The sequence below is a fragment of the Carassius carassius genome, chromosome 16 (genome assembly GCF_963082965.1).
Source record: "Carassius carassius chromosome 16, fCarCar2.1, whole genome shotgun sequence".
In the NCBI taxonomy this organism is placed as follows: domain Eukaryota; kingdom Metazoa; phylum Chordata; class Actinopteri; order Cypriniformes; family Cyprinidae; genus Carassius; species Carassius carassius.
Window position 1 is genome coordinate 9,935,659 of NC_081770.1, and position 20,288 is coordinate 9,955,946.

The 20,288-nt window shown below is 39.4% G+C and overlaps 4 protein-coding genes across 7 annotated transcripts in view; 1 reads left to right on the forward strand and 3 right to left on the reverse strand.

Annotated features, from left to right (window-relative positions):
• Positions 1-20,288, reverse strand: part of LOC132160265 (carcinoembryonic antigen-related cell adhesion molecule 3-like) — a 387,492-nt gene that overhangs the window by 244,473 nt on the left and 122,731 nt on the right. The gene's annotated exons all lie outside the window — the stretch shown is intronic.
• LOC132159255 (SLAM family member 5-like) overlaps positions 1-20,288 on the forward strand; it is a 151,750-nt gene that overhangs the window by 23,287 nt on the left and 108,175 nt on the right. The gene's annotated exons all lie outside the window — the stretch shown is intronic.
• Positions 10,041-20,288, reverse strand: part of LOC132160285 (uncharacterized) — a 108,066-nt gene continuing 97,818 nt past the window's right edge. Inside the window, exons 5-6 of one of the 3 annotated variants that reach the window (XM_059570035.1) lie at positions 10,936-10,964; positions 10,195-10,815 (exon numbers count right to left, since the gene is read on the reverse strand). In XM_059570035.1, coding sequence (XP_059426018.1) covers positions 10,720-10,815; positions 10,936-10,964 — 125 coding nt within the window. In that variant the 3' untranslated portion in view covers positions 10,195-10,719. Of the gene's footprint in view, positions 10,073-10,194; positions 10,816-10,935; positions 10,965-20,288 lie in introns of those variants that run through there. The other 2 variants (XR_009437960.1, XM_059570036.1) reach the window with 2 other exon arrangements.
• Positions 10,995-20,288, reverse strand: part of LOC132160310 (uncharacterized) — a 72,138-nt gene continuing 62,844 nt past the window's right edge. The window contains exons 1-4 of one of the 2 annotated variants that reach the window (XM_059570075.1): positions 14,972-15,202; positions 12,279-12,593; positions 11,505-11,846; positions 11,015-11,212 (exon numbers count right to left, since the gene is read on the reverse strand). In XM_059570075.1, coding sequence (XP_059426058.1) covers positions 11,112-11,212; positions 11,505-11,846; positions 12,279-12,593; positions 14,972-15,011 — 798 coding nt within the window. In that variant the 5' untranslated portion in view covers positions 15,012-15,202 and the 3' untranslated portion in view covers positions 11,015-11,111. Of the gene's footprint in view, positions 11,213-11,504; positions 11,847-12,278; positions 12,594-14,971; positions 15,203-20,288 lie in introns of those variants that run through there. The other variant, XM_059570076.1, reaches the window with a different exon arrangement.

Consider the following 20,288-nt stretch of genomic DNA (forward strand, 5'->3'; position numbering starts at 1 on the left):
CGCGGCAGAGGAAAAGCATATTTCTTTGTGACTTGATTTAATTTCCGATAGTCTACACAAAATCTCCAAGCTCCCGTCTTCTTCTGGACGAGGACAATCGGGGCCGCCCATGGACTACTGCTCTCCCGGACAATCCCCTTGTCCAGCATTCCCTGCAGCAGAGTATGAACCTCTGAATACAGAGTGGGTAGTACTGGATGGTATCTCTCACGACTAGACGGGGCGTCGCCAGTGGGGATCTGATGTTTCACTACGCCGGTACAGCCATAGTCCTCATCATGTCTGGAGAACACATGTTGCCACTTGGTAAGGAGATCCTGCAATTGTTTACTCTGGCTTTCATCTAGCCCTTCTCCCTGTAGGGACTCTCTAGCCAGGTGAGCAGGCACCTCATTTCCGATCTGTTCCAGGGATGAGTCTGTCTGGGCCAAGGTCACTTCTACGACCGTAGGGCACACCTGCCGGAAGCTGACTTCCCGGCCCTCTCGCACCTGATGGGCATCCACCATGGTCACCAGGACCAACTGCTGGTGACGATGTTAATTGACGGGGTAAGGGTTCTCGTTCCGTATCTTCACCGGGACTCGGCCTCGGCGAACCACTGCCAATCCATGGGCCACTGCTACACTCTGGCAGTCCATATGGGGCTCGACCAGCACCCAGCCTGACGACCCGCACTCGTGCGATGGTACTCTTGCCCAGACAATAGCCTCACTCCTTGCTGGTATAGAAACGGCGTATCGGCAGGCAACCCGCCCGATAACTTCTTGACTCCTCCATGCCTTGGCCATGTGTACCCGACGACAACCGGCCTCTATCCTTTCCCATTCTTATCTCTCCGCTGGTGGTAGGGTTTTCTAAGGCCTAGCCTGGAACAACTCCTCCCAGCAGTCCGCAATTACGTTCATTCCCAACAGGGCTTTATGGGTTCCCAGGCAATGATCTCGGACAATAACGACCCCCTTCTGTGGCACAGTGATTCCATGAATCTCCAAATCTGTAACTAGATATCCAACATAGGGGATCTCCAGTCCATTAGCCCCCCGCAAGGTCAGCCAGGGTGCTTCTGTTCCCTGTACCTGGCTACCCTGAAACAGCTCCTTGGACAGGCTCTCTGAGACTAAGGTGACTTGAGACCCAGTGTCTACCAGACAACGTATCTTCACCCCATGGATCCCCATGGAGCCAGATCACAATTAAACACCATATATCGGCAGCTCTGTATACAACAGATGAAGAAATAATTTAAACATACTCACAAAGAAAAAGAAAAAAACACAAAATAAAGAAGAGCAGGCTTTCCAGCTGCTAAGGCAGGCTAGCTGAGCTGAAGAGCCCATGTTGCCTACACTAGTGCATCCTCGCACTTCACAAAGACAGTAGAGGTTCAACCCTATACAATAATTATAAAAAAAAAAAAATTTAACTAAACATTTAGTGAAGCAACATTATTTTGTGGGCAACAATTAAAAGTTAATTGTAGGACTAAATCTAGTAAAATGTTACACATTGCTCTTTGTATTGTTGTAAAATACATTAATTTAAAACAAGTACCCTATATATATACACAAACCTGATTCCAAAAAAGTCGGGACACTGTACAAATTGTGAATAAAAACAGAATGCAATGATGAAGTTTTTACATTTCAATATTATATTTAGAATACAACATAGATGACAAACCAAATTTTTAAACAGAGAAAATGCATAATTTTAAGGGAAAAATAAGATGATTTTAAATTTCATGACATCTACACATCTCAAAAAAGTTGAGACAAGGCCATGTTTACCACTGTGTGTCATCCCTTCTTCTTTTTATAACAGTCTGCAAACGTCTGGGGACTGAGGAGACAAGTTGCTCAATAGGAACGTTGTCCCATTCTTGTCTAATACAGGCTTCTAGTTGCTCAACTGTCTTAGGTCTTCTTTGTCACATCTTCCTCTTTATGATCCGCCAAATGTTTTCTATGGGTGAAAGATCTTGACTGCAGACTGGCCATTTCAGTACCCGGATCCTTCTTCTAAACGTATGATGTTGTAATTGATGCAGTATGTGGTCTGGCATTGTCATGTTGGAAAATGCAAGGTCTTCCCTGAAAGAGACGACATCTGGATGGGATCATACTGTATGTTGTTCTAGAACTTCGATATACCTTTCAGCATTAATGTTGCCTCTCCAGATGTGTAAGCTGCCCATGCCACACGCACTCATGCAACCCAATACCATCAGAGATGCAGGCTTCTGAACTGAGCACTGATAACAACTTGGGTTGTCCTTGTTCTCTTTAGTCCGGATGACATGGCGTCCCAGTTTTCCAAAAAGAACTTCAAATTTTGATTCGTCTGACCACAGAACAGTTTCCATTTTAAATGAGCCTTGGCCCAGAGAAAATGCCTGTGCTTATGGATCATGTTTAAATATGGCTTCTTTATTGATCTATATAAAGATGATTTCCTGTTTTGTCTGTCAGTTCCTGGAAGTTTTTGTAAAAGTGAAAGTGACACGATGTGTGGCCAAGTATGGTAATGTATACTCAGAATTTGTGCTCTGCATTTATTCCATCCAAGTGCACACGCACAACAGCTAATAGTAAAACACAGAAGGGACTTTGGTCATGTTAACCATGTTAACCAAAAATGTTCCCCTTCAATGTTTCATTAAATAAAAAGTGTGCACAAAAAATGCATAGAGCACCATCTAGTGTCACAAATAAGACTCTGAGAGAGTGTGATGAAAAAAAGAAGAACTCCTGACTGAATCACTGAGACTGAATCACAAATCAATGCACTTCTTTTCCTAACACCATTAACCGAAAAAGTGACTGATTCATGAATCAGGCATTGCTGGTTCTGATTCATCCCAGGCAGATAAAGATTGTGTCCATTAAAAAAAATTTGAGTTGGATGGGTGGGACATGTCCCCATTACTTTTTTTCAAAAATTGTCCACTTTTTTTCTAAAGTTTCTAAAGTAAACACGATACACCTGTGCAAACCAGACAGGCTTGATCTGTGAACTATCACTGACATATCAGAATTTCTAAACAATAAATTAAAGGAGGTTTTTACCATAAACAACATATCTACAGCGCTTTCAAACTCTTACATGACTTTCAGTCTCAAGAGCAACATTTGTTCCTCTTTTTTTTAATTTTGTACTTAGATCTATAAATTCCACTTTCACAAAAATGAGTTTTGAAATGATCTGTAAACAGCTATGCTATATACAGGTGAATAAGTAGAATAAATACACGTTGACAATAATGTAATTCAAGGACAAGGACTCTGAATCTCTCACCACACCGAACATCTGTACAGATCTTAGCAAAATCTCCTTTGGTTTGAGCTATGCGAGTGTCATTAAAATACCATTTCATTCTGTCTCGTCGGTTTACTGTATCATCAGTGTGTAGAGTGACTGAATCTCCTTCCACACTGTAAAACCCGACAAGTTAACTTAACTCAAATCGTTTGAGTAAACCGATTGCCTTGACTGTAATACCCGACAAGTAAACTTAACTCAAATGGTTTGAGTAAACAGATATCCTTAAGTTATGTTAACTCAAACCATTTGAGGAAACAGATTGCCTTAAACCGTTTTTAAGTTGAAAAAACTAACAGTTATGAGTCTGAACTTAATTCAGTTGAGTTCACTGAAAGAAGATATACATTGCAATTAAGTAATTAAGTGATTAATTGAGTGATAATTGAGTTTAGTGATGAACACCTGCTGTTAACAAACAGAATTACTGAAGAAAAGAGAGAAAGGAAATACAGCTGACTTCAGACACAGCCTCACTCAAACCTGACAATTTATCTTAACTCAAACCATTTGAGGAAACCGATTGCCTTAAACCATTTAAGTTGAAAAAACTAACAGTTATGAGTACTCTGAACTTAATTCAGTTGAGTTCACTGAAAGAAGATATACATTGCAATTAAGTAATTAAGTGATTAACTAAGTGCTGATTGTGAATTACTGATGAACAGCTGCTGTTAACAAACAGAATCACTGAAGAAAAGAGAAACACAAGAACTACTACAACTGACTTCAGACACAGCCTTAGATGAAATCAACTGATATCAAATACATGAAATCTCTCAAGATCTGATTAAACAACCCCACAAACAGCATCACCAGCTCCACTTATTAATAACCAGACTGACTTTATTTCTGTCAGACATCTACAGAAGATCTTATTGAGAATGAACTAAGGTTTAGATGTTGATTTATTGTTTCATTTGAAGTAACCATGTCAGAGATCAGTGTTTGCGATAGTTGGGCTCTTGACCCTTGACATCTGTCTTAGTCTTTTCTCTGGCTGTTATAACCGTGTGTTTCTAAAACACATTTGTTGTAACTCAAAAGCCCAGAAGAAAATGCCATCTGGTGTTAACCTGTATCTAGGTGTAGGTTGTTATACTTTATATTGGTGATGATAATTATTCATTATTATTCACAATTATTGAGCCGTACTGAGTCTAATCTTTGATGAAGTAGGTTTAGTGTAATTTGTAGAAGTGGTTCTAGTAAAAAATGACACTAAGAGCCAGTGGTTCTGTGATAATCAGTTAATATAAAAATGACTTTCTAAACATTTTGTACACATACATTTTTCTTCTATGCCAGTAGTTGGTCAAACACAGACATTAATAATCAGAATATGAACCTCTACAATGGTGACGGAAAAAAAAACATGCTGCAATGCATGCTGGGTACTATTGTAGTACAAAACTCATCCATGGCTCCCAGCATGCTCTGCAGCATTTTTTTTTATGGTCACCATTGTAGAGGTTCATATTCTGATTATTAATGTCTGTGTGTGACTAATTGACACCATAGAATACCAAACTGTTTGGAAAGTCTTTGTATTATGATTATCACAGAACCACTGGCTCTTAGCATCCATTTACAATAATCAATCAAATTACACAACACCTATTTCATCGGAGATTAGACTCAGTACAGTTCAATAATTGATGATTATCATCATCAATATAAAGTATAACAACTTACACCTAGGTACAGGTTAACACCTGATGGCATTTCTTCTGGGCTTTTGAATTACAACAAATGTGTTTTAGAAACACATGGTTATAACAGCCAGAGAAATAACAAAGACAGAAGTCAAGGGTCAAGAGGCCAACTAAAGCAAACACTGATCTCTAACATGGTTACTTCAAATGAAACAATAAATCAACATCTAAACCTTAGTTCATTCTCAATAAGATCTTCTGTAGACGTCTGACAGAAATAAAGTCAGTCTGGTTATTAATAAGTGGAGCTGGTGATGCTGTTTGAGGGGTTGTTTAATCAGATCTTGAGAGATTTCATGTATTTTATTTCAGTTGATTTCATCTAAGGCTGTGTCTGAAGTCAGTTGTAGTAGTTCTTGTGTTTCTCTTTTCTTCAGTGATTCTGTTTGTTAACAGCAGCTGTTCATCACTAATTCTCAATCAGCACTTAGTTAATCACTTAATTACTTGAATGCAAAGTTTCAAAACTTACATGGTTTAAATCAAGGCAATCTGTTTACTCAAACGGTTTGAGTTAAGTTAACTTGTCGGGTTTTACAGTGCATCAAAAACACAGACTGTCCATCTGTATCAACACCAGACACTCCTGAGGATGGAATGAACAGATAATTATAGTCAATAATAAAAATAATATTAACGATTCTATCTTAATGCACGTTTAAAAAATTGTATCTGCTCTGAAATGGTTGGTTTTGGTACATTGTGTTAAGTCCATGTTACTGTAAATCTGTGACCAGTTGCATTAAAATAGCCACTTAAGTCTTAAGAACTAATGTTTAGTCTTAAGAACTAGTCTTAAGAGACCAACTTAGATGCATCAGTTATAGCAAATGCACTTCGACTGACTGTAAAGGCTAGAAAAGGGAATTTCCATTTAGAAGAACCAAATGTTGCTCAACCAGTCTAAACAGGGTGAGCCTTAACCTTTGATTATTATAATGTTGCTTAAGCTAAATGTACATTCATATAAAGCTATTATTAGACAGAATATATGTGGATCAGCTTTTCTATAGAAATGGTCATGACCTCTGATTAGAACCAAGTCAAGTAAAGTCATCATTATTTGTATACGCTGTTTACAATACAGAATATGTCAAAGACACTTTACCGTATTAAACAGGGAAATAGTGTGTCGAAATAGTATGTTGTTCTCCTCTGGCCAGACGAAACCATAGTGTTGCTTTAATGACGTGTGTACAGAATAAGAGGACTAAAAAAAGTACTTTTGGAAAAGAGCTAATAATCTCTAGTTATCTCTGTCTAATGCTCAAGTCTGACAACTTTTTGATTGTGAGATCCGTGTACACAGCTGGTGCGAGACACTGGAATCTGAATGAATAAGTATTTTTCTAAAGTAGTGTTTCTCTAAGTGTGGTAAATTAAATATAAGTAAATAATAAATAATATATATTTTTGCATTTACAGTACAGTACAGTACAGTTTTTATTTAATGTTTTAACACTTGTAATCATTATTTACATTTTTATTCACCTGTTTGTATGCACTGTGCATTGTTACTGTTCAAACTGTGTATTACAAATTTTAAAGTGTCTGACAACAATAAATATACTTATTAGGAATACACCTGCCTCATTTTTTAACTGTGCATAGCTGTAGCTGAATAGTTAGGCTTACTATATACTGTAGTTTAATATTGGTCATTTTGGTGGTAAATTGGACAGCCAAATATTTTCTCAGGTGGTATAAAAGGTTTAAGAACCACTGTTCTAAAGAATGTATACAATCCCAACAAGCATTTTGGGAAAAGCATTCTTAAAGCAGAACAGCATAATTAATAATAAATAAATTGTTTCTGTTATTGTTAATCAACCCTAGACACATTTATGAATATTATTATTTGGATGAATTTATAATATGTATTCCCTCATGTTATGAACATAAAAATGTGCATTCATACAATCATGCATTGACTATTGCATGTTTTCATTTATCTTTAGACCTCTGATAATTAGATCTATTATTATCCCTTTAAAGGGATGGGAAATTAATTTATTGATATTCTGCACTCCAATAGAACTCAAATACTACTCTTTTTTTATTATTATTCGAAAATTACATTTAAATGCATCAAGTTGCTTTTAGTTGTGTTGCTTTCTATGCAGGATCAGAAATGTCTGGATTTTATCCAAAATATTTTAATTTGTGTTCTGAAGATGAACAAAGGTCTTACAGGTTTGGAACGACATGAGGGCGAGTAATTAAACACAGAATTTTCATTTTTGGGTGAACTAACCCTTTAAATACAGTGTTATGCTGGGTATGAAGACAAGATGAGAGGCATCCAAATGCAAGCAGAGTTTAATAACAAGACTGAAAAACAAACAAGGTAAAACACAGAACGGGAACAAAGACCAGGAAACCAACCAGGAGTTAATTTAGCTCCCCCAAATGGAGTTCCAAGATTTTTACAAAATTAAAATAAAACACTAGTGTAGTGGACAACAGGCAAGGTGACTTCCCCTCTCTATACCACATGGACAAGTTTCAATTCAGGTCACCGTCTGTGAGCCAGAAACAGGAAAAACAAGTAAGAAAAAGATGCCTGCATACTTAACAAACATATGAGAGTTCATGGGTGCTATTTGTTCAGCATAATGTGTGGGTTAATGTGGATTTGGTTTAAAAGGTTAATTATGCCCAGGAAAAACAAAGAAACATATAAAACAAAAACTTAAACAATTTTCTAACTGTGAACCTAACCTATGCAGATAACCCTCACAGTAACCCTCATACCACATCAGTCAATAACAACACTGAATCCGTAAGGTGCCGATTTGCCCTCCTACTCAGGAAGAATGATATTTTATTTTACTTTTTTTCTTGAGGCAAAAAAACTCCCTCGCTCCATTAGAAGGGTAAAACAAGGAAGTTATGCAGGAGGATTTTTGAAAACATCCCTAGCATCAGAGCAATCACGTCACACGTTCATTTATATTTCCATTTGAAAACATGCAACTACAGTAACATTGAACTTAATCATTTTTATATATTAATCGTGCATTTTACTTTCTTATCCATTCATGGTATTCATTTAGTAGTTGTTAGTTGCTCTTGTACATCTTTTTGTTTATAAAAACCCTTTTGTGCCTTGTGTTGATAGTACATTAAGAGGCTTCACAAGTTGATGATATCTCACAAACACTTCAGCTTGATCAGATGAGAATCTCTTACTTACAGAATGTTTTTTTTTTTTACATAATATAGGCCTACTTTGTGTTTTAATTTTGATTATCCATGGCATATTCAAATGTTATATTGTAAACTGAAATCAAAATTGAATAATCACCTGTCAGACCAGCCTTGCACCACTAATAAAAGAGATTGTAACTAATGTCTTACCAGGCACGAAGAATAGACACAATATGAGCAAAACAGAGACCTTCTTTTTCTTCATAGTAGTTCTTGAAAGTTAAGTTCTTTTGGCGCCAAATTACCCGAAAGCTTGGGTCAAAAACAACTGGATTCGTTTTTGTTGGTGATGTGCATATAAAAAATTTCTAGAAGATGCCTTACAGTAATATCATGCAAGAAAAGAGTTGTGTAGAGGAACTGAGTTAAATGAGAAAAATGTATTTAAACAGAAAAAAGGTGTCCATTTGTGTTATAAGACCTAAACAAAATTGCAAAATGCAAAACAAAACATATATATATATGTATATATAGCCTATATATATATATATATATCTATCAGCTTTTATATCAAATTTAAAATACAACTAATTTAGACATATGGCTTTAATGTTATATAAATTTTGGATTACAACCTTACTAGTAAAATATTTATTTTATTTAAAATAAGAAATAGTACAGTACATTTTCTTTAAAGTAAATTTTAACTTCTATAACTTTTTTTATACTTACATTTTTTCCAAATGATTCACTTCTGCAATAATCTGCTGATTGTTTTCTTTAAATAGACCAACCTTAGGTCTGTATTCAAAAGTGTTTATGAATTATAACAAGTTAAGTTTGATTAGTGCCCTTTCATGTCTATCTTCAGAAAGTGGGGGGTAACAGTTAGCACTTTTATTTATTTATTTTTTACCTTGGCTGATGCAAAGTTAAGGAAAGGCACATTTTTCTCTTTTGACAAAGTAAAAGCTCTTTATTAAACACAGATATGTAACAACAATTGAACAGCTCACTAAAAACACTGAAACATAGTGCTGGTGAAACTAAAACCTCAATGTCTAGTTCTTACTGGTTTATGTAACAGACTTTTGTGAGGAGTTTGGCAAGAAATTTGGAGAAACCATTTACATAAAAAAGGGTATAATTGAAGTGCATAAATCCTATCGAGGGCGTTAACATATTTACAGTGAGTCTCAAACAAAAGACAAATACACAAGAGAAAAAAAGAGTTCCCAAACATACAGTATAGGCAAATCATCTCTATCTCACAGTACCAGACCTATCAATCTTGGAAATATTTTTGATTGTGTGTTAATTAAATACACTTTCATTAACATTTCTGTATAGGGATGGGCAATATTAGCAAACATTCAATATCTCAGTATTTTTTGGCTGGTTTGCGGTATTCGGTAGCCTATATATCTTAGTATTTTGTATTTGGATTAAACAAATAAAGTGAATGTTAGCATGTATGCATAAATTATGTGCCAAAAAAAAAGAGAGGTTAAAATCACATTACATTGTTACACTGAAATCTAAAAACAAAAATAATTTTAAAGCAGAAGTTAAAGTTGCTAAACTAAAAATTAAAATAACAAAAAAGCACAGAGTAAAAATTCAATTTTGATTAACCCAATACAGTTAATGCTTTCAAAAAAAAAAAAAACAACAACATCTGGTTGATTGACCTTCATCTTTTTCTGTTGCTTGTTCTGAATACTGCGTGTGGACAGAGGCGTAGTTTAGAGAGACAAATCGTACCAGTGTACTCTAAGATCAAAATGCATAGCCAAGACTGGCAGGTCTGCAGTGATGTTATTTAAAACAAACAATTAATACAATTAGATGGTATCACATGAAACTCAAGCTTTTGGCAAGTAAGACTAAGATCTAAACAGCACCTCATGAACTATCAATACAAAATTTCAGGCAAGATTTAAGAATTAATTATCCAAAGCATGAGAATATGAAGTACATGATTGCCAACCAACTAACTGTAACATTGTTTCACACATCAAATATGTCGAGGCAGTGAGATGTCAAGAGCACAATAATGTAAGCAGTACTGGCAATAGCATGTGAAGTGCACTTGAGTCTTACAGTACGAGGCCTTGTGCAGTCAAATACATTTCCTTGTCATAATAGCAATCTTGATGAGATATTCATGTAAACAGTCAGTTAAAGACGTTGTAAACAGATGGAATAAAAATAACTGACACGGTACATCAATGCAAAAAGCATTACAATGCAAATCATAAAAAACTATTTGTTCACTGCTCTTGGTCACTATTGCAATTTTAATAAACCTCTAAATACTGAAATCCTCAAGCACTCACTGTTCTTCTGCTGCTAATGTGCTGCTTTGTTTCTTACTTTATTGCTGGTTTCCTGCTTAACTGTCTTTTTGGAAGCAACGTTTATTTAACTGAAAATATACGTGGACTACTGTTTGAGTGAGCTTGACTTAATTTTCTCATTTACCATCGTCTCTTCAGTCGACCCTTTAAGAAAAATAAAAGAATAAATGATGCTACGGTGGCGTTTCAGTGGCAGTCTCATTCTTTTCACAGGACGCTCCATTAGCAGCCTCAGTCTTTCTAATGGATGAGTTTTTAATAGGACTCTCCTGTAAGAAAACACAGAAGGTAAGTGAAATTAACAAGAATGATGATTTAGTAACACAAACACAAAAATAAAAATATTCGAATTGTGTTTTTAAGTAATTAAGGTATGTTTGGTATATTACCTGAGCTTGATTTGGCTCCTCCCCCTTTCCTGTTTGAACAATAATGACAAACTCAGATACACAGAAAGATAACTTTGGTGAATAAGAATGAAAATACATATTTTCACATCTTGCACACTCAATGACTCTATTATTTCATCTTGTTCAGTGATCTGTGTGTAATACTTACCTTTCTTTTACTCAAGATAGTACTTTACACCAGCAGCAGCGGCAGTCACGATCAGAATAACTACAGCTGCACATATTCCTGCTACAGCAGCTAGAGACAGACCTGAACCTGTAATGATAAAGAGAGACAGTCGTATCAGTTTAACTTGAGGTTTCTGTCTGATATTTACACCTTTCTGCTTTGTTCATCAGTTCTGTGAGGCAGATTTAATTGACAAATGGTGGTTTCTGAGTTACAGGAACTAAAACAACACAATCAACAAAATCAACAGGAAACATCAATGATTACAGGAAACTTTTTGCATCGTGTATTGTGTAGGTTAATAACATTTATTTAAATCTTACTGTAAACAGTCCTCAATGAAAGGCAGTTGATTTAATTTGCACTGAATGACACTCACCAGTGACAGTAAGACTGAAACTCCTGCTCCTCCTAATACTGAAGCTGCTGATGTCGATGATGATCTGTAGTTGATAAAGTCCAGAGTCTGTGTTTCTGGTGTTTGTGATGGTCAGAGATCCAGTCTGATGATCCAGCTTCAGTCTGTCTCTGAATCTCTCATCAGCATCCTCACACTGAACATCTGTGCAGCTCTTACTGGGTTCTTCACTGATTTCAGCGATGCAGACGTCATTAAAAAGAAACGTGAACGAACAATTTGTGTTGTTCATGACACCAGGATCTAAAGTGACAGATTCTCCCTTCACTGTCTTTATTTCTTCTTGATCAGCGGCAGGAGCATCTGAAACACAAACCAACAGATGATGCATTTTGCAGAGAACAACAAACTACACATGAAAGAGTGTGGTAATAATTACGGTAAAAATAAGTACGGTAAACTTAATTCACACAGAAGATCACTTTATATGATGAAAAGAGATTTATTTAACTGACGAAAAGAACTGCCTTTTTCAGTTTCGGTCAAATATTGTGCTGTAAACACAAATAACAGTTTTAAGTTGCCAGTGTTGACAAGTGACCACTGATAATCCATGGCTAGTTGCACATCAAGTGGTTCTTTTCCTCAACTTTTTACATTAAAACTGTGCATTGCACACCTAACGGTTGATATCCCTCACATAAATCATTCACAGTTTTTGTTACTCAGGTGTTAAGTGTAAACACAACTGATTTGAAACGTATATTGCCTGCTTTTAAATGTTAAATGACTCACCATGAACAGAAACACTGAAGATATTTTCAGTGTAGCGGCTGTTGATATCTAGTGTATAGAGTCCAGAGTGTGTGGTGTTGATGTTTGTGATGGTCAGAGATCCAGTCACATTATCCAGCTTCAGTCTGTCTCTGAATCTCTCTTTACACTCAGCATCTGCACAGATCTTACTCTGATCTCCACTGATCTGAGCGATACGATCATTATTAAAATACCAATTTATTCTGTCTTTTAGATTTGTTTTGATGCCAGTGTGTAGAGTGACTGAATCTCCCTCCATCACTGACACTTTCTCTGAATCAACACCAGATGAACCTGAAGAAGAAACGAGCAAATAATTATAAATCATGTCTGGGACAAAGTTATACAACAGGACAGTGTTGTTAAAATGTTTATCTACAGATCATAAAGATTGTGAGAAATGTGTCTGGATTTATAATGTAACACATACAAACAAACAGCAGAAGAACATCACTGAATCACATCCACTCTTCAGATAAACAGACTAGACTTTCAGATGTTCATTGACCACTGATGATATTCATTTAAAGAGATTGGAAAAGAACCTTATGTTATTTATAACTCTATTACGACTCAATACCATTTCATTTATTAATTCAAAATAAGACAAAATACAGTTTGTCAGTCCAAGTATTAAAGAGATCAGCCTCTTATATTTTGCACGCATTTAGCAGACCTCACCCGTTCATTTAAAAAATAAAGACTATTTCTGAGATATAATGAATTAGTTTTTAATGTTCTTTCATATATATTTATGTATTACTATCAATCTGTGTGGAAGAACATTCAAATCTAATTTAGAGAGCCACGATCGAGGCTGTATCTATCTCTGTGAAACCCTGTCAAAACCTTTGATTGTGACTATTTTTCCCAAATCAAAAAGTGTAATAAAGTTAAATAAAAGATTACTTGAAACTGTACAGACTATATACTTAGCATTCAAAGCAAAATATTATTAGTTTTCTTATTTCTCTAATGTTAATCTTAAATATTAACCCATTTAATCCCACAGTAAAGAAGGTTTTAATTTCTAAAGCACTATATAAGGAACTCCCGCACACTATCTTAACTTGCAAAATAAATTTTTAAATCGCACAACGTTTCGGTCACACGACCTTCATCAGGAGTATACAAATGTTCAAATTCATCTCTTTTAAGATAAACACATGACCAATTAACAGAGCTCCATCTGCAAATAATTAAGCTCATTGGGAATACATAATTAGCACCACATCATAAACAGTTACAAATTATTATAGTTACAACAATCAAGATCTCCCTATAGGTTAACAAAATCATCCAAAAAACAATCAACACGTAATTCAATGTCTCCACTCTAGGTGGCAAAGTTACTTTCTCAATCCCACAAAAGCGTAAAGAGGTTACATCGTGATTCAAAGTTAAAAAGTGTGCCGCAACTGGATAATTTAGATCTTTTCTTCTGATCGAACTCTTATGTTCACTAATTCTTTGTTTCAATTGACGTGACGTTTTTCCCACATAGCCTATACCACAAGGACAACGGATCAAATACACAACACGAGTGGAAACAAAATCGTTGATGTTTTAGTGCATTTCCTGCAAATATGGGAAACAATAAACACAAGGGTCTCAATTAAATATGTGCAGTTTCACATGATTGGTGCAAATGGGCTCATAACAATAGTTTATTTCCTGTTTGCACCATGAGAAGATGAAGACTGCATCACAGCTCCAAAACAAAAGTCTAATAAAGTATGTTAACAAAAATATGACAAAGATCTTAAGGTCCACATTATCTTTAAGGTGTCTAGTATTAATATAGTTGAATTCACATATATTCACTTTTGTTGAGTGTGTGTTATAGAATGAGTTGATTGTCACAATAGTGACCGGTGGGATTACAGTGAGCTTAGATATAAATTACTGGGGTAATGTATTGTGATCGTGTGAGGATGTAGAAGTCAGTTTTGAATATATTGTAGTCTTTTAACAGATTAAACCCCCAAAGCGAGAACTGCAATAATCGAGCCTTGATGTGATGAAGGCATGAATAAGCCTTTCAGCATCAGGCCTAGAAAGAAAGAAAGGGTCTAATTCGAGCAATGTTACAAAGATGGAAAAATGTTTTTGAAGTAAGAACTAAAAGTCAACTGTGCATCAAAAATCACATCCAAATTACAGACCTGAGCAGAAGGAGATATTTGAGTATTGTTTAAAATTACTGAACTTATTAACATTAGAGGCAGTTAATAAAATGTCAGTTTTAGAACAATTTAGTTTCAGAAAGTTGTGTTTCACCCGTGCATTAATTTCCAGCAAACAGGCAGAAAGAGTTAAAGAGGAAGAAGTGAAATCAGACTGAGTGCTATTATAAATCTGGACATTAAAAGTGATAGCTCAAGCCATACTTCTGAATAATGATGGATATATACACACTTTATGACTGCAGAAACACATTATGCCACTGGTCAAAACCATGAAACAAAACTTTTCACACACTTAAAAATAAAGTAATTGTTGTTAATTTCAAAGGGTTACTTATGACACACCCTCTGCATATTTTCCATGTCTGGAAAAAAACCGTGATTAAACGGGGAGCTTTTTATTGGCGACGCCACAAGAAAATAATGTCTGTCTCCCACCAAGAAATGGCGAATAAAATAACAACGTTATAATTAAAAATCGCTTACCGTGCAAAAGCAAAACACACGTGAGAATAACACCAAACATAATGTCCCACCACGGTTTCGGAAAGAAGTCTGGACTGAGAGGAAACAACAATGTACTTCTCTGTTAACTTATATGGATGTGAAAGCGAACTCCCATTTGCAGAAACCGTGCAAAACATCAATAGAAAAAAACCGCTTGTGTCATTTTTGCCAGCGATATGATGTATCGACGCCGAGCCACCGAAACGCGTCACAAAAAAAAATACAATTAAAAGGAAATTTCCGTTGTTTATACTTCGCCTACTGAAAATTGACTCCAGCCGTGCACGCGCTTTTCTTCTTCTTTAGCACTTGGTTGTTCCCACACCAGGCACATCACGCCACTCAGTTTCCCTTTCATAGGTCACTTCGATGCTGCGGTGACGTTACCACGTATGGGAACACCTTCGGTGTGACGAATGTCTGAAGCCCTATACCATCCCGCCAATCCTATTGGCCAAATAGCGCTTGGCACCGCCCCACGCATGCATACGCATATATACCTGGTGCCGCGCGCCATTTCACTCAGATTTCATTCCTTCAGTAAATGAAGCGAATCTTCTGTGCCCTTAAAATCCATCTCGCGTTCTCCAGCAATTCTTAAGAGAAGTCTAACGTTACTCCTCTCCACGGACGCGGTGAGTCAACGAAAGGTAAGAGCCGTATAACGGGTTTATCACGAGGAGGCACTTATGAGAGGTTCGTTAGTAGCCTCTCTACAGGTTCTGTCCGTGATAGCCTACGGCTACAGTAAAAAAAAAAAAAAATTATATATATATATATATATATAATAAAGAAAGTATCCGCGCTCTGGAGTGTATTTCTTAAGTCGCCTCGCGTCTAACCCCCACCGTTTCGCTTCTGCGGTCGCCGAGGCCCCGCACGAGGTGTTGGTTAGGGGCGATATGTGCGGCTTGACTATTAATACAGTGATGCACTGGAGTTTCCACTTGCTCGCTCTCCCCCACTCGAGCGCGTTAATCAGCAGATTTGCTCTTTCAAACTATGTTTGTCAAACTGCGGCCTCGAACTCTGAGTAGGCTCTGGCCGGCATACGCGGTTCTCTCCCTCCGAGCGGACAGAAGAAACGCACCTCTCCTTCCTCAGTGAGCTATTTATGTGGCTACCCGCATGGTGGATTACGCGTGGGAAGCCTCTCGTCCTCAACCCCCATGCTCTAACATTGACTGTCTCGCAGCGAAGGCACCTCGAGCGTCATTGAACTGAGCTATCGTTTGAGCGCCCCCTCAGACACTCTGCACAATCCAGCCTTCAGAGTTTGAGGGACGGCGCAAGAGGCTGGCAAAGATGGCCAGTCTATTACGGCTCACACAGCTGCCGCGTTCTCGCTAGCGGCGTGGCCCGATGTTTATCTTGTTGGATTAAATCCTGCCGTGGATACGCTTCAGGATTATACACAACGAAACGCAGCGAGTTTGACGCACGCGCTTTTCTTCATGTTTGCCAGGGACTGTGCCCTCCACTGAGAGTGCTGTTGGACTGCTAATGCACATCTACCCTCTCACTGCAGTCCCCACACTCTAACATTGACTGTCTCGCAGCAAAGGCACCTCGAGCGTCATTGAACCGAGCTATCATTTGAGCGCCCCCTCAGACACTCTGCACAATCCAGCCCTCAGAGTTTGAGGGACGGCGCAAGAGGCTGGCAAAGATGGCCAGTGTATGACGGCTCACACAGCTGCCGCGTTCTCGTTAGCGGCGTGGTCCAATGTTTATCTTGTTGGATTAAATCCTGCCATGGATACGCTTCAGGATTATACACAACGAAACGCAGCGAGTTTGACGCATGCGTTTTCCTTCATATTTGCCTGGGACTGTGCCCTCCACCAGAGAGCGCTGTTGGACTGCTAATGCACATGTAACCCTCTCACTGCAGTCCCCACGCTCTAACATTGACTGTCTCGCAGCAAAGGCACCTCGAGCGTCATTGAACCGAGCTATCATTTGAGCGCCCCCTCAGACACTCTGCACAATCCAGCCTTCAGAGTTTGAGGGACGGCGCAGGAGGCTGGCAAAGATGGCCAGTGTATGACGGCTCACACAGCTGCCGCGTTCTCGCTAGCGGCGTGGCCCGCTGTTTATCTTGTTGGATTAAATCCTGCCGTGGATACGCTTCAGGATTACACACAACGAAACGCAGCGAGTTTGACGCATGCGTTTTCCTTCAAATTTTCCAGGGACTGTGCCCTCCACCAGAGAGTGCTGTTGGATTGCTAATGCACATCCAACCCTCTCACTGCAGTCCCCACACTCTAACATTGACTGCCTTGCAGCAAACAGCGCTTCGAGCAGCATTGGATTGAGCTGTAACGCCAAATGTTCCCTCAGACGCCCTGCGCAATCCAGCTTCCAGAGTTCGAGGGGCGATTCAAGTCTTGCACAGACGACCCATTTATGACGGCTCGCACAGCCGCCGCTTTTTCGCTAGCGGCAGAGCCCGATGTTCAATCTGTTGGCCTAATTCCTGCCGTGGACACGTTTCAGGATTATACACAACAAGACTCAACGGCTCTTACGCATACACTTCCCCTGTGCACGAACGGCACGAGCTTTTCGTGCAAGGACATTTTAACCTGTGTGACAGTGTTGCAGTAAGCAGAAATTTTGAGACCGCTAGTATGGTTTCGGGCCGTGTGGGAACGCTTGCCCAACATTTCTCAATGGGTGTTACGCACAATTTGTCACGGATACACCATTCAGTTTCAATAAGGCCCGCCTCCTTTCCACAGAATTATTTCCACGGTGGCGAAACCGATGGAAATAGCGGTGCTGCGACAGGAGATGTCAACTCTGCTGAGCAAAGGGACTATAGAAGAAGTACACCCCTCTCAGATGGAGGCAGGGTTTTTACAGCCGTTATTTTGTGGTAAAAAAAAAAAAGAAAGACGGCGGATTACGACCCATTCTGGATTTACACCGTCTGAATCTTGCACTCAGGCCGAGCAAATTCAAGATGTTGATGGTAAAGTCTATTTTGTCTCAGATTCAACCAAACGATTGGTTTGTCACGATCGATCTGAAGGATGCATATTTTCATATTCAGATCATCAAGAGACTCAGGAAGTTCCTCAGATTCGCTTTAGAGGGCAAAGCATATCAGTACTTTCTCAAAGTGCATGGATGGAGATCTGGCCCCGTTGCAGCTCCAGGGCGTTCGTGTTTGAACTATTTAGGCGATTGGCTGGTGTTAGCGCAATCGCAGACTCAAGCACACTCTCATTGGGATCTTGTGCTGAATCATTTAAACAGCCTGGGCTTACGCACGAAATTCAAGAGAAGTGTTTTAATCCCCTCTCAACGGATAACCTTCTGGGAATAGAGTTGGACTCTCGCGCGATGACAGCGAAGCTTTCTCTCCCGCGCGCTCAGTCGATTGCATCATGCGTGCAGCGCTTCAAAGCGGGTCGCACAGTGACAACAAGATTCTGCCTCAGATTTAGGTCTTATGGCAGCGGCATTCCCTGTAATTCGTCTGGGATTACTTCACATGCCCCCTTTTCAGTGGTGGACGAAAAGACGGAATGTTTCACCCCGTTATCTTCCACATCGGACGATTCCGGTGACACGGCGGTGTGTGATGTCGTTAAAACTATGAATGTCAACCGAATTCTCCTGACCTGGGTTCGGCTGGGGATTTGTGCTATCCGAGAGACTGTCACGACGGATGCGTCTTTGACCGGTTGGGGAGCTGTTTGTCAAGGGCGCCCAGCCCACAGAGTGTGGACAGCGGCGCAACGCAGTTGGCACATGAACAGGTTGGAATTACTGGCGGTTTTTCTGGCTCTCCAGTATTTCTCGAATCTGCTGAACGGCTGTCATGTACTGCTCAGATCGGACAACACAGCGGTTGTGTCATATCTGAATCATCAGGGAGGATTACGCTCTCGCCCCCTGTGCAGGCTGGCGAGACATGTTCTTTTTGGTTTCAGAACAAATTTCTATCGATCCGAGCTGTTCATGTCCCCGGACGTTGAACCTCGGAGCGAATTTGCTATCCAGGCAGACTCTGGAGCAAGCAGATTGGAGATTGCACCCCCAAACGGTGAATCTCCTATGGCAGATTTTCGGAGAAGCGAAAGTGGATTTATTCGCGTCAAACACGACTACGCATTGCCCGCTTTGGTTCTCCCTATGCCCTCCAGCACCCCTGGGCTTGGATGCGTTAGCTCACAGCTGGCCCAGGACCAGTTTGTATGCATTTTTCCCCAATCCGTCTGATTTCAGCGGTATTATGCAGAATACGGCTGGACAGAGTGGAACAGCTGCTGCTGGTGGCTCCGCGGTGGCACACACAGCCGTGGTTTGCGGATCTGATCAATCTGTTAGCGGGCTCTCCATGGGAGATTCCCCTCAGACAGGATTTATTATCGCAAGCACGGGACTGATTTGGCATCCGAGACCAGATCTATGGAATCTGTGGGCGTGGCCTCTGGGCGGAGTGAGTTAATATATCCCGGTCTTTCTGCTGAAACTACCGAGACTATACTGAATTCTAGAGCAGCTTCTACGAGACGCTTATATGCTTTCAAGTGGAGACTGTTTACGACCTGGTGTGAAACTCATAATATGGATCCAGTTTACTGCCCAGTGGCGTCAGTACTGGAGTTCCTTCAGGACCGTTTTTCAGATGGAGTGACACCAGCTACCCTAAAGGTTTATGTGGCAGCCATTTCAGCTTACCACGAATATATAGATGGTGCCTCAGTGGGCCGTTATCCACTGGTTTCAAGTTTCATACAGGGTGCGTGACGGCTGAGACCTTTCCGCCCCGTGCGAGTTCCTTCATGGGATTTATCCATTGTGTTGCATGGTTTATCAGGGCATCCGTTTGAGCCCTTGGAAACTGTACCGGATAAAATCCTGACTTTGAAGACACTTCTTCTTATGGCTTTATCCTCCCTCAAGAGAGCTGGGGATTTACAGGCTCTTTCTGTCTCACCCTCGTGCATGGAGTTTGCACCGGGCTCTGTGAAAGTGTTGTTGCGACCAAGGCCTAATTATGTCCCTAAGGTCGCATCTAATCCCTTTCGCTCTCAGCAGGTGGTCCTGGAGGCTTTATCCCCTACTGTGGCGGAGTCTGGAGATCTAAGTCTTTGCCCTGTGAGAGCTTTAAAGACTTTTGTGGATTGTACTGCCCCATGGGCAGCCACCAGCTGTTTGTCTGTTTTGGACATAGGAATAAAGGCCATGCGGTTACAAACAGCCCATGTCCCATTGGCTGGTGGAGGCAATATCTTTAGCCTATGAGGCGCGTGGGCTCGCTTCGCCCTTAGGAGTT